The 12,023-nt window shown below is 40.0% G+C and overlaps 1 protein-coding gene across 1 annotated transcript in view; it reads left to right on the top strand.

Annotated features, from left to right (window-relative positions):
• PIWIL2 (piwi like RNA-mediated gene silencing 2) overlaps positions 1-11,672 on the top strand; it is a 90,069-nt gene extending 78,397 nt beyond the window's left edge. The window contains exons 21-23 of the mRNA XM_029203907.1: positions 8,230-8,483; positions 8,935-9,042; positions 9,832-11,672. Coding sequence (XP_029059740.1) covers positions 8,230-8,483; positions 8,935-9,042; positions 9,832-9,988 — 519 coding nt within the window. The 3' untranslated portion in view covers positions 9,989-11,672. The remainder of the gene's footprint in view (positions 1-8,229; positions 8,484-8,934; positions 9,043-9,831) is intronic.
• Positions 11,673-12,023: the final 351 nt, after the last annotated feature.

Below are 12,023 nucleotides of genomic sequence, written 5' to 3'. Positions count from 1 at the left end.
AACAACAAAACTCTGCTGGAATTACAAGGTTGCAGAATACAACATAAATATACAAAATTAAATTACTGAAAAAACTCAAAAAATCAATTCCTTTTTTCTATATATCAGCAATGAACAATTGGCATTTGAAATTAAAAACAATACCATTTGTATTTGCACCAAAAAATGAAACATTAGATGTAAGTCTAACAAAGTTTATATAAGATTTACATGAAGAAAACTCTAAAACTCTCATGAAAAATATCAAATATCTAAATAAATGGAGAGATATCCCATGTTCATTGATAGGAGGACTCAATATTGTTAAGATGTCAGTTCTTCCCAATTTATCTATCGATTCACTGTAGCCCTAGTCAAAACCCCAGCAAGTTACTCTGCAGATATTTACAAACAGATTGTAAAGTTTAAACAGGTAAAAGACACAGGTAACCAACACAGTACCTAAGAAGAACCAAATCAGAGGACTTCTGTTAGTCAAAGAGTTACTATGAAGCTACAGTAATATAGATGGTGTGGTATCGACAGAAAAATAGACATGTCAAGGTAATAGAATTGAGAGCCCAGAAGTAGACCTATACAAATAGATTCCAGTGATCTTTGATAAAAGGTCATGGGCCACTTCAATGGAAAAGGAGAATCTTTTCAACAAATGGTGCTGGAACAGCTGCCCATCCACATGCAAACAAACAAAACAAACAAAAACAAAAACTATACCCAGACCATATACCTTTCACAAAAATTAACTCAAAATTATCACAAATTTATCTTTAAAATGCAAAAGTTTAAAAAGTACAGAAGATAACAGAAAATCTTGGTGACCTTGGGTTTGGTGATGACTTTTTGATACCAAAGCACTATCCATGAAATAAAGAACTGATAAACAGGACTTAATTAAAATTAAAAAAAAAACTTCTGTGAAACTTCGGTGAGAGGCACTAAGAGAATGAAAAGAAGCTACAGACTGGGAGAAAATATTTGCAAAACACATATCTGATAAAATACTGTTATCTGAAATATACAAAGAACTCTTAAAATCTCAATAAGAAAACAACCTAATTAAAAGATGGGCAAAAGACTTGAACAGACTTCTCACCAGCGAAGATATACAGATGGCAAGTAAGCATATGAAAAGATACTCAATATAACGTTAGGGAATGGCAAATTAAAACAACAAGATACCACTACACATCTATTAGAATGGCCAAAACCTAAAACACTGACAACACCAAATGCTAGTGAGGATGGGGAGCAATGGGAACTCTCATCATTGTCTGAGGGAATGTGAAATGGTACAGCCACTTTGGAAGGCAGTTTGGTAGTTTCTTACAAAACTAAATATACTCTTACTATACGATTCAGCAGTCACACTCCTTAGTATTTACCCAGATGAGGTGAAAACATATGTCCACACAAAAACCTGCACAAAGATTTTTATAGCAGCTTTATTTATAATTGCCCAAACTGGAAGCAACGAAGATGTTCTTCAGTAGGTGAATGGACAAATAATCTATGGTACATCCAGACAATTAAATACTCAGCAGTAAACAGAAATGAGCTATCAAGCCATGGGAAGATATGGAGGAATCTTTTTTTTTTTTTTTTTTTGCGGTACGCGGGCCTCTCACTGTTGTGGCCTCTCCCGTTGCGGAGCACAGGCTCCGGATGCGCAGGCTCAGCGGCCATGGCTCACGGGCCCAGCTGCTCCGCGGCACGTGGGATCTTCCCGGACCAGGGCACGAACCCGTGTTCCCTGCATTGGCAGGCGGACTCTCAACCACTGCGCCACCAGGGAAGCCCTGGAGGAATCTTAAATGCATATAACTTAAGTGGAAAAAGCCAATCTGTAAAGGCTACATACTGTATGATTCCAACTATAGGACATTCTGGGAAAGACACAAAACTATGGACACAGTAAAAAGATCAGTGATTGCCAGAGGTTTGGGAGGGTGAGGAAGGGAAGTATAAATAGGGAGCACAGGGGGTTTTTAGGGCTGTAAAAGTACTATAATGGTAGATAAATGACATGCGTTTCTTAAAACCTGTAGAATGTAGAAGAGAGTGAATGCTAATATAAACTGTGGACTTTAGTTAATAGTAATGTATCAGTATTTATCAGTTGTAACAAATGCACCACCCTAATGTAATATGGTAACAATAGGGGAAACTATGTGTATGGTTGGTGGGGAAGGTGTATACGGGAACTCTGTACTATGGCCTCAAGTTTTTTGTAAACTTAAAACTGGTCTGAAAAATAAAGTCTCTATTTAAAAGCATGCACACACAATGAGATACCACCTCACACACACTAGGATGGCTAAAATAAAGAAGATAATAAGAGTGTTGTCAAGGATGTGGAGAAATTGGAACCCTCATACATTGCTGGTGGGACTGTAAAATGGTAGAGCTTCTTTGAAAAACAGTTTGGTATTTCGTCAGGATGTTAAACATAGAGTTACCATATGACCCAGCAATTCTACTCCTAGGTATAAACCAAGAGAATTGAAAACATATGTCCACACAAAACTTGTATATGAATGTTCATAGCAGTATTATTCATAATAGCCAAAACTGGAAAAAACCCATATAATCGATGAATGGACAAATGTGATATAGCCTGTAATGTAATATCATTTGGCAACATAAGGGAATGAAGGACTGATACAACATGGGTGAACTATGAAAACATTATGCTCAGTGAAATATTTAGTCACAGAAGACCACATATTACATGATTCTGTTTGTCCAAAATAGGCTAATCCAAAGAAACAGAAAGTATGTTAGTGTGTTCCAGGAGTTGGGGTTAGGGTGGGCGATGGGAAATGACTGCTAATGGGTATGAGATTACCTTTTGGGGTGATGAATATGTTCTAAAATTAGATAGCGATGATGGTTGCAAAATTCGATAAATGTAAAACTTTTGACTTTTATACCTTAAAAGAGTGTCTTTTACGGTATAGCAAATTATATCTCAATAAAGCTGTGACTTTAAAAAAAGCACCACTCCCAAACATCCGTCTAGCTTACGTACCCTTGTGGAATCAGCAAAATCAACACATGCTGCCGGGGAAAAACAGGTTCAAAAGGCTGGCTTATTCCTCTGGGCCCCCATCCTTCCTCTGATACTGCCTTCAGGTAGATGTTTTTATATTTTGCCCAGCTTTTCCAGTTGTCCTCAGTGGCAGAGTTTCTTAGAAATCCTGGTCCACCACCTGAAGCCTTGTTGGCAAGCTTAATCTCATCTGTGGTTTTATTTATTTATTTATTATTATTATTATTTTTGGCGGTACGCGGGCCTCTCACCGCTGCGGCCTCTCCCATTGCGGAGCACAGGCTCCGGACGCGCAGGCCCAGCGGCCATGGCCCACGGGCCCAGCCGCTCCGCGGCATGTGGGATCTTCCTGGACCGGGGCACGAACCCGTGTCCCCTGCACCGGCAGGCGGACCCCCAACCACTGTGCCACCAGGGAAGCCCTGTGGTTTTATTTAATATCTGTATTTAGATTTATATTTCTGGTCCAGCAGTTCTCAAATTTTCTGGTCTAAGGAAATCTTTACCTTCTTAAATATTATTGAGTTTTTTGTTTGTATAGGTATATGTCAATAATTACCATATTAGAAGTTAAAACAGAACTTTTTAATGTTTTTTAATTTACTTTAAAAATAATAAGCTCAATATAGTTAATAACATAAATAACATTTATTTTATTTTTTATTTTAATTAGTTAATTTATTTTTGGCTGCGTTGGGTCTTCGATGCTGCGCGCGGGCTTTCTCTACTTGCAGCGAGTGGGGGCTACTCTTCGTTGTGGTGCGTGGGCTTCTCATTGTGGTGTGCGGGCTTCTCATTGCGGTGTGTGGGCTTCTCATTGCGGTGTGTGGGCTTCTCATTGCGGTGTGCGGGCTTCTTGTTGCAGTGGCTTCTCTTGTTGCAGAACATGGGCTCTAGGCACACGGGCTTCAGTTGTTCTGGCACGTGAGCTCAGTAGTTGTGGCTCACGGGCTCTAGAGCACAGGCTCAGTAGTTGTGGTGCACTGGCTTAGTTGCTCCGCGGCATGTGGGATCTTCCCGGACCAGGGCTCAAACCCATGTTCTCTGCATTGGCAGGCGGGTTCTTAACTACTGTGCCACCAGGGAAGTCCCATAAATAACATTTTAAATGAAAGATTACTTTCAAAATGTTCGGTGATGTTTTACATTTTGGCGAATGGCTTTAATGTTTGGGTTAGTAAAAGGCAAGTGAATATCCTACATTTAATTTATTGCAGTGTCACACATCATTTACTTTCTGGAAAATTCTATTGGATATTTATGAGCGAATTAGAGTGAAAATGGCAAGTAATGTAGTGGTAGTATCGTGAAATTAGTTTTGACTCTGTGCACTCCCTAAAACGTCTAAGGGGAAGAATTGGAGCCCAGAGCACACATTGAGAATCACTCTGGCCCATACCCTTCATGTGAGCTCCTAGACCACATGTGAGTCTGAGTGCCAGTGTTGCCTTCCACTCGTGTGTGAAAATCAGAACCAAGCTACATTCTTGACACTTGCCTTAGCTTTAGCTCTCATGATTAGTAATCACTTAATGTTGAGTTCATCTGTTATTTGGCCTGAGCCTTGAGAAGATTAAACTCAGCTGTAGTTAATTCAGCCCCTTTTGCTTTTCCTGTGGCTCTGGCTCTGGCTCTGACTTCATATTGCTGGACTGGTCTGACCTAGTGTTCGACCCTGGAGACAGAAGGGAGTGGGCTACGGTACTGCCTTTGGAATCAAAAGCTTCAGGCAGCCAGTTTCCAATGTGTGAGAGTATAGGTTCTCTCTGCTTCTCAGTTCCACCTTCACTTCCCTTTTCTTGGCACAATTGGGAGGATCTTAGGGTGGAGAGTTACCTAGAGCAAGTGATTATTTGGGGACTCTTCCAGACCTCAGCCTGCCCTTTCTGCACCTGCCACTTCTAGTAGCTTGCCTGGCCTCTTCTTCCTTTTCTTCCCCCGTTTTTTTTAATTGAGTAAAATACACATAACATAAAATTTACCATCTTAACCATTTTTAAGTGTAACATTTCAGTGGTGTTAAATACATTCAGAATGTTGGGCAGTCACCATCATCATCCATCTCCGTAACTCTTTTTTTATCTCGTAAAACTGAAACTCTGTCCCCATGAAACTAATTCCCCATGCTGCCCTCCCCCTAGCCCGTTGCCACCACCCTTCTACTTCCTGTCTCTGATTCTGACTACCCTGAGTATCTCATACACGTGGAATCATACTGTGTTTGTCTTTTTGTGACTGGTTTATTTCACTTAGCATAATGTCTTCAGAGTTGACCCATGTTGTAGTATTCAATACATTGCAGTGCTACCTGGAATCCTTTACCCGTCTTGCTGACTGAATTGTCTGCTAGTTCTTTCACTGAGGCATAATATTCACTTTTTCCTCTAGAGAACAAATGTCTTATACTTCTCTGTTCCCATAGCATTTTATTTATATTCTTTGTTATGTTATTTGTAATGTATTGAGAGTACTTACTTTGTGTCTGTCTCCCCAGTGTTAATTTGAGTTCCACTAACATTTGGAAGGTATCAAGATAATTTATAAATTTTCTGAGGCTAGCACAGTGGCTCATATCTAGTGGTCATTAAGCGTTTGTTCAGTGCATGAATGGAATCACACATAAAAGAACATCACAGACTTCCAGCAGATACTTATTTTCTACTTGATCCTCACCGTTGTATAGTAAGCCAACAAGCACAGTCCTGCTTTCATTAATTTATTGTTTCATGTATTTACCCTAGTACTGAAGTGATTTAATAATGTATATTTAACGTTTATGTTTCAGTATTGTGATTTGTCTCATATTTTGACCCCCCCTAGATCATAGTCTTATCATTTATGAAATGAGGAGAATGGACTAGATGACCTAGAGAAGTTACCATTGTTGACTGTTATTATTAGATTTGAAAGCTCCTTAATAACAGGAATCATGCCTTTCACTTCTACTGGAATCTTACATAGGGCCAAGTATAATGACTCACACTCAGTGGTTGGTTAGCAGATTTTAAAGAAAGAGGTAATATCAGTGAATACTTCAGACGAATTTGATTCTATTTTTCACTCCATTGATCTTGTTAGATCCCTTCCCTGTGCTTCAGAATATCTGTATGTCCTTGATCTAGTTTGTTCTCAACTTTTGTGTGTCGCTTAAAAAAATTATATACGTATATACACACACTTTATCCCTCTTAACCCTGAGAAGAAGAAAAGTAAGGTGCTCATTTACATCCATTTTTCAAGTGAGGAAGCTGAGTCTTCAGGAGCATAGCTGAGGAGCAGCACATTCAGACTCAGTTCCAGGTCCCCTGACCCCAGACCCAGTGTAATTCTTCTCTGTTTCCTCATCTGTGAAAGCAGGTTTTCTTCCAGACCTAAGTGCCTGTGTTACCCACCCTTTTACACAACGTATCAGTTAGGGGTCTTTGGGAAGTCAGAGAAACGTGCTAACTTCACCAAAATGGGGATTAATTGGTAAGATCATGGAGAGTCTCAGAGGATTCGTGAGAAGGTTGAGCGTCAAGCTGGGAAATGGATAGGGTTCCAGAAGCAGGGACCTGAAGAAGCACCACCACAAAGGGAAAAACTCCAAGTGTTTCTTATTCTCTGTCGAAGAGTCAGAGTGAGGGAGGAGTGTTCTTCTGCGGCAGTTTTGTTCCCCCAGTGGGCAGCCTAGAGACATTTTTGGTTATAACTGAGAGAGATTGCTACTGGCATCTAGTGGGTAGAGGCCAGGAATGCTGCTAAACATCCTCTAGTGTCAGCCCCCAATAAAAAGAATTCACTGGCCCTACATGTCAGTAGTGTTGAGGTTGAGAAGCCCTGGATTAGGGGAAGGTACCTTGATTAATAATCGCACGAATTGCAATGTACCCTGTTGGAGGCAGGAGGACACTTAAAATGCTCTTACCAAAAAGAGGTGGAATAGATGCTAGACAGCCAAAAACAACATAAAAACAAAAAAGTACAACTGGGGCAATAATTCCAATCTTGGAATGTGAAGATGAATCACATGTTTGTAAATACAGTACTTGCGGGGTCTCAGAAAAAAGAGACATTTATAAAATATTTGAATTTTAAACTTAAACTCCAAAAAGATGCTAGGTGATTATTTATTATTAAAAAGGGCTCTTTGAAATGAAACTTAAATTTTCATGTAGAGTAACCTATAAAGAATATGTAGTATAAGCCTATCTAATTCAATGATAAATTAGGGTTTTGAGGGGAATTGTGAACAAAAACCTAGGATGAACCAAAATCAGAATCAAACTGTCACTAACTGAATTAAACCAAAGCACTTTATTTATTTATGTATTTCTTTGGCCATGCCACATGGCATGTGGGATCTTAGTTCACCAACCAGGGATCGAACCCGTGCCCCCTGCAGTGGAAGCATGGAGTCCTAACCACTGGACCGCCAGGGAAGTCCCTAAACCAAAGCACTTTAAAGAAAACTTATAGTTTAAAATGAAACAGCTTATTTTTTAAAATTATTGAAGTCACATACAACTAGAACATAATTATATTCTCTAAATGGGGGAAAAATTATTTTTCAAAACTGATTCAAGCCAGCATTTAATTTGATTTGGATCCATGGACAATTTACCAGGACTGGAGTTTACTTAGTTATATTAAGAATATTAAAAAAAAAAAGAATGTTTCACACTATACCTGATGGTAGGATAATATTTAGTAAAGGACCCCCTTTCATTTGTCAGCAACTTTGGATGTTGCTGATACACAGAAACGTGAGGATGGTGGATCTGTGGGATGTGCAGTTGTATGTTAGAATTTCTGCAGCAGTTCACCTTGTTTTTTGCCTAGACAGGTAATTAGTGTTAAATCCAAGTAGTAGGAAGATTGATTCAGCCCATAATTTTCCTTCCTTTTAACTTCTTTTCACACCGTTTCAGTATAAGCCGTATATATGTGACTCAGAGCTTGCTTATTTGGTTTCATATTTTATAACACCTTTGGTGTACCAGACCGGTTTTACTACCCTGAGGAAGTCTAGAAATGACTAGAAGCTGCTTCTCCCTGCCCTTCCAACATGATGGCTTTGGGTCCAGCTGTGAAAGGGACCTACTGCCGTGTCTCCAGGTTGTTCACTGAGTGAGCCTTTCTCTGCCTGTGGTCATTAGCCCCAGGGCCACACAGTTCACCTCAGCAGGGTGTTGTTTCAGGTGAACCACTGTCTCCCAGAGAAGATTGTGGTGTACCGTGATGGAGTGTCTGATGGCCAACTAAAGACAGTTGCCAGCTATGAGATTCCTCAGCTGCAGAAGTGTTTTGAAGCTTTTGAGAATTATCATCCCAAGATGGTGGTATTTGTAGTTCAGAAGAAAATCAGCACCAGTGTGTACCTGTCTGCTACCGAGCACTTTGTGACTCCCTCCCCCGGGACTGTGGTAGATCATACAATAACAAGCTGTGAGTGGTAAGTGGGCGAGACACAGTATTTCAACAAGAATAGGTTGGAGAAGTTGTCTGTTCCCTGGGTATTGGAATGGGGAGGTTGCCTAGAGAGATGTGGAATGGAATCAGAGATTTTACTGTTAAAAAGTAAAAATTTAAAAACTATTTAAAAGCACACAAACCAACAATGAAGCTTTTACCTCTTAAGTGTATAATATTGAACATACAGTCTTTTCCTAAGACCATACATGCTTATTAACCTCTGCACACAGATGTCATTTCTACCACCATTCTTAAATAGCCTGTTGAGTCAGGAGACCTGAATTCTCAGCCTAGTTTCGTCCTTGTATGTCCTTGATCCAGTCATTTGACCTCTCTGAGCCTTAGGTGAAGGAGCTAGAATGATCTCCAAGATCTTTTCCAGCTCTGGCCAAATCCAACTATACCATTACTTTGTACTTTTTCCTTTCTAGGGTGGACTTCTACCTTCTTGCCCATCATGTACGACAGGGTTGTGGCATTCCTACCCATTATGTTTGTGTTCTCAACACTGCACACCTGATCCCTGATCATATGCAGAGGTGAGCTGACCAGTAACCTACTCCTCACTTGTAAATAATTCAGGCCAGGGAGCTAAGGCTAAGACCTGGAATTTTAAAACCACTGAATTAGACGAACTGGATCACTGGTTTTTGGCTTAATAATTTTCTGATTCTCTTTGGAAGCATTTTGAATCTATCTTTTGAAGTTGGATTTCCTAATACTCATTTTCTCTTATATAATCAGAAAAGACAAATACTGCCCACTGCCAGGAATATTTACCCCTTGAGTTTCTTCTTGCCTTTCGTGATAATGGTGTCTTTTTGAGGTGCGACTGATAATCCTTGTTGTACACTAAAATTACCTGGAGACCTTTCAAAAAATACACCCAGGCTTCACGAACTCCAAGCATTCTGAGGCATTCGCATTTTTAAAAGCTGATTCTAATGATTATGACACACAGCCAGGTTTGAGATGCATTGCTCTTGCGCTCAGATTATACAAATACTTTGCTGGGGTACTTACCTTTCTGCAGCTTTTTCTTGAGGCAGAAAACAAAAACAAAAACATGTTCTCCTTGCTGTTTTCCTTGTTTTGATATAAAAAGAGGAGCACCTAAAGTGGGAATTTCCCCATGCCCTCTTGACTTACAAATAGTGGAAATAGATACAATTCCACTTAAAAATAATGATTCCCAAAAGTTGCATCATCTATTCCTCAGTCCCCCAGTTTGCTGGTAAGTATGCTGTGTCACACACCCAGAAGTACATAATGTGCTCCAAATTGAAGATGAAAAGTGAAAAGGATCATGTTTTCTTCTTGGCCTACAGGTTGACTTTCAAACTGTGCCACATGTACTGGAATTGGCCTGGTACCATTAGAGTTCCAGCTCCTTGCAAGTATGCCCACAGGCTAGCTTTCCTGTCAGGACAAATCTTGCATCATGAACCAGCCATCCAGCTGTGTGAGAACCTGTTCTTCCTGTGACTGAACAATCGGGACATGGGCTGGTCAGAGCAATCAGACTTCTGAACTCAGCTGTGAAATCAGCTGTGCAGGATTAACAGTGACTGAAAGGGGTTTGTGTTGGTGTTTTCCCTTTCACCAACCCAGTAGAATAAGATATCTTTTTTTTCTTTTCTCTTTTAAACCTGATATCACCAAGAAGCAGTTTCCACCCTAAGGATCAGCTAGAAATTGTCTCGTTGCCTTTGTAGAGCACATGGGGGTAGTCTGCTACTGCGTAGATGGGGTGGGTGAAGACAGGGGACCCTTTGGGAGCCTCCAAAGCCAACTTGAGCTGTAGAAACCCGCAGAAGCAGCGATTGCACTTACAAACTCTGTTTACTAATAAGCAGTTCCCATTTCTGGTGCCAGAGGTGATAATGAATGAAGTCTTTGCAAGTTTCTTAAAGTAGAGAGCTACTTTATTTGGGCAACTGGGAAAGGTAAGAAGGCAAGGTTTTTCAAGATATGCCTATTGCTGGAAAATGTGAAAGGCATGTAGTAAAACCAGCTGGTGGGATAGTCAGGCCCTTGCTGACCTAATCTTCTCTAGGGATTGAGTTAATGACACGTGACTTGAGCTGGCTTTGAAAGAGGTGTTTAGCTATTCCTTGGCCTCCTAAGAGAGGCCAAATGCAGTTTTTTCTGTATATTTCAGTTGCTTTATAGCATGCCATGTTGATTTCTTCCTACCTCCCTCCCTGCCACATATACACACACTCAGGCACGAAGACAGCTTTGCTTCTTGTTACTGACCTTTAGTAAGTTTCAGTTTTTTTAAATTAAGCATCAGAACCTGTGAAATTCAGCAGCTTGGAAGGTTCATGACGGGGGCATGAGCTTTTCTTGACCCTTTCTCCCCAGTGTGTCACCTTCTTTTCTGTTGATATGTTTGCAAATTGAATCACTCATTTCCCTTGCTCAATACCCTCTTCCCGGCTGTTGGCTCATTTTGTTAGGAGTTTTTCTGAATCCATGTTACCATTTCTAGAAGTTGGTTTTGGGAAACATGACACTCCTTCCAAAGTCCAGACGTTTCAGTTTAGAAAGTTGTCACTGTGTCTATGGGTTTCAGTGTTTTGGGGAAGCACTGTTTTTGTGTGTTTATTTTTCCCCGTTTAAAAATTTCCAGTCCCTTCAGGGCTAATTCAGTCATACCTTGCTTTACCTGGGTTTTAAAAGACAGTTACATTTAATCTTTTCAAATTTGCATTTATTTGTTTTTTGGTATGATGGCAGGGAAGGGATGAAGCAGAAATCCCTATTTTATATGACAGTGTGTGATAAGAGAAACTTCAGCTTAGAAATCTTTAGAAGAAGAAAACTGAGCAGGTGTTGCGTTGGCAGAGGGGGAGCGGCTCTGGGTGTCAGTGGTCTCAAGTGCCCTTCGGTTCCATTTGGAGTGAGGGACAGCAGAAGGCTGAGACCTGGGATTTAAACACCATGGAATCAGACACATTGGATCACTGGTTTTTGGCTTAACAGTCTCTGATTCTCTTTGGAAGCATTTTGAATTTGTCTTTTGAAGTTAGATTTCCTAATACTCGTTTTCTCTTATATAATCAGAAAAGACAAATACTTGAATATAATACAAAAATTTCACTTTTTATTCCTGGTTTTCTTGTCTTGTTTTTTCAGTCTTAATGTGAAATGACTGGGTCATGGGGTGGGAAATAAATAAAAACAAATTTGTATAAATGTGTAGTTGTATTTGAAATAATGTCATTGACATATGATATTGATATAGTTCTTTTCCTTTGTAGAGCTGTAACACTTGTTAAAATTACTAATTTGTTACTAGGCATGCTGGATGCAGCTCCAGTATTAGTACCCAGGTAATTTCACTGAGATCTGGCAGTAAGATTTCTTGGAAAAGACTCTAAGTCTTACTTCTGGGACAAATGAGGCAACTGTGTGTGTGTGTGTGTGTGTGTGTGTGTTGTCTTGTTTTCAAAAATCTCTTTTCCCGTCAGACAATTTTCCGTTAGCCTAAGTGAGAGCCAGCTCCTAAGGGTGA

The sequence above is a fragment of the Monodon monoceros genome, unplaced genomic scaffold (assembly GCF_005190385.1).
Source record: "Monodon monoceros isolate NGI ecotype Baffin Bay Population unplaced genomic scaffold, NGI_Narwhal_1 Super_Scaffold_5, whole genome shotgun sequence".
In the NCBI taxonomy this organism is placed as follows: Eukaryota; Metazoa; Chordata; class Mammalia; order Artiodactyla; family Monodontidae; genus Monodon; species Monodon monoceros.
This window is presented reverse-complemented; position numbering and strand designations above follow the sequence as displayed.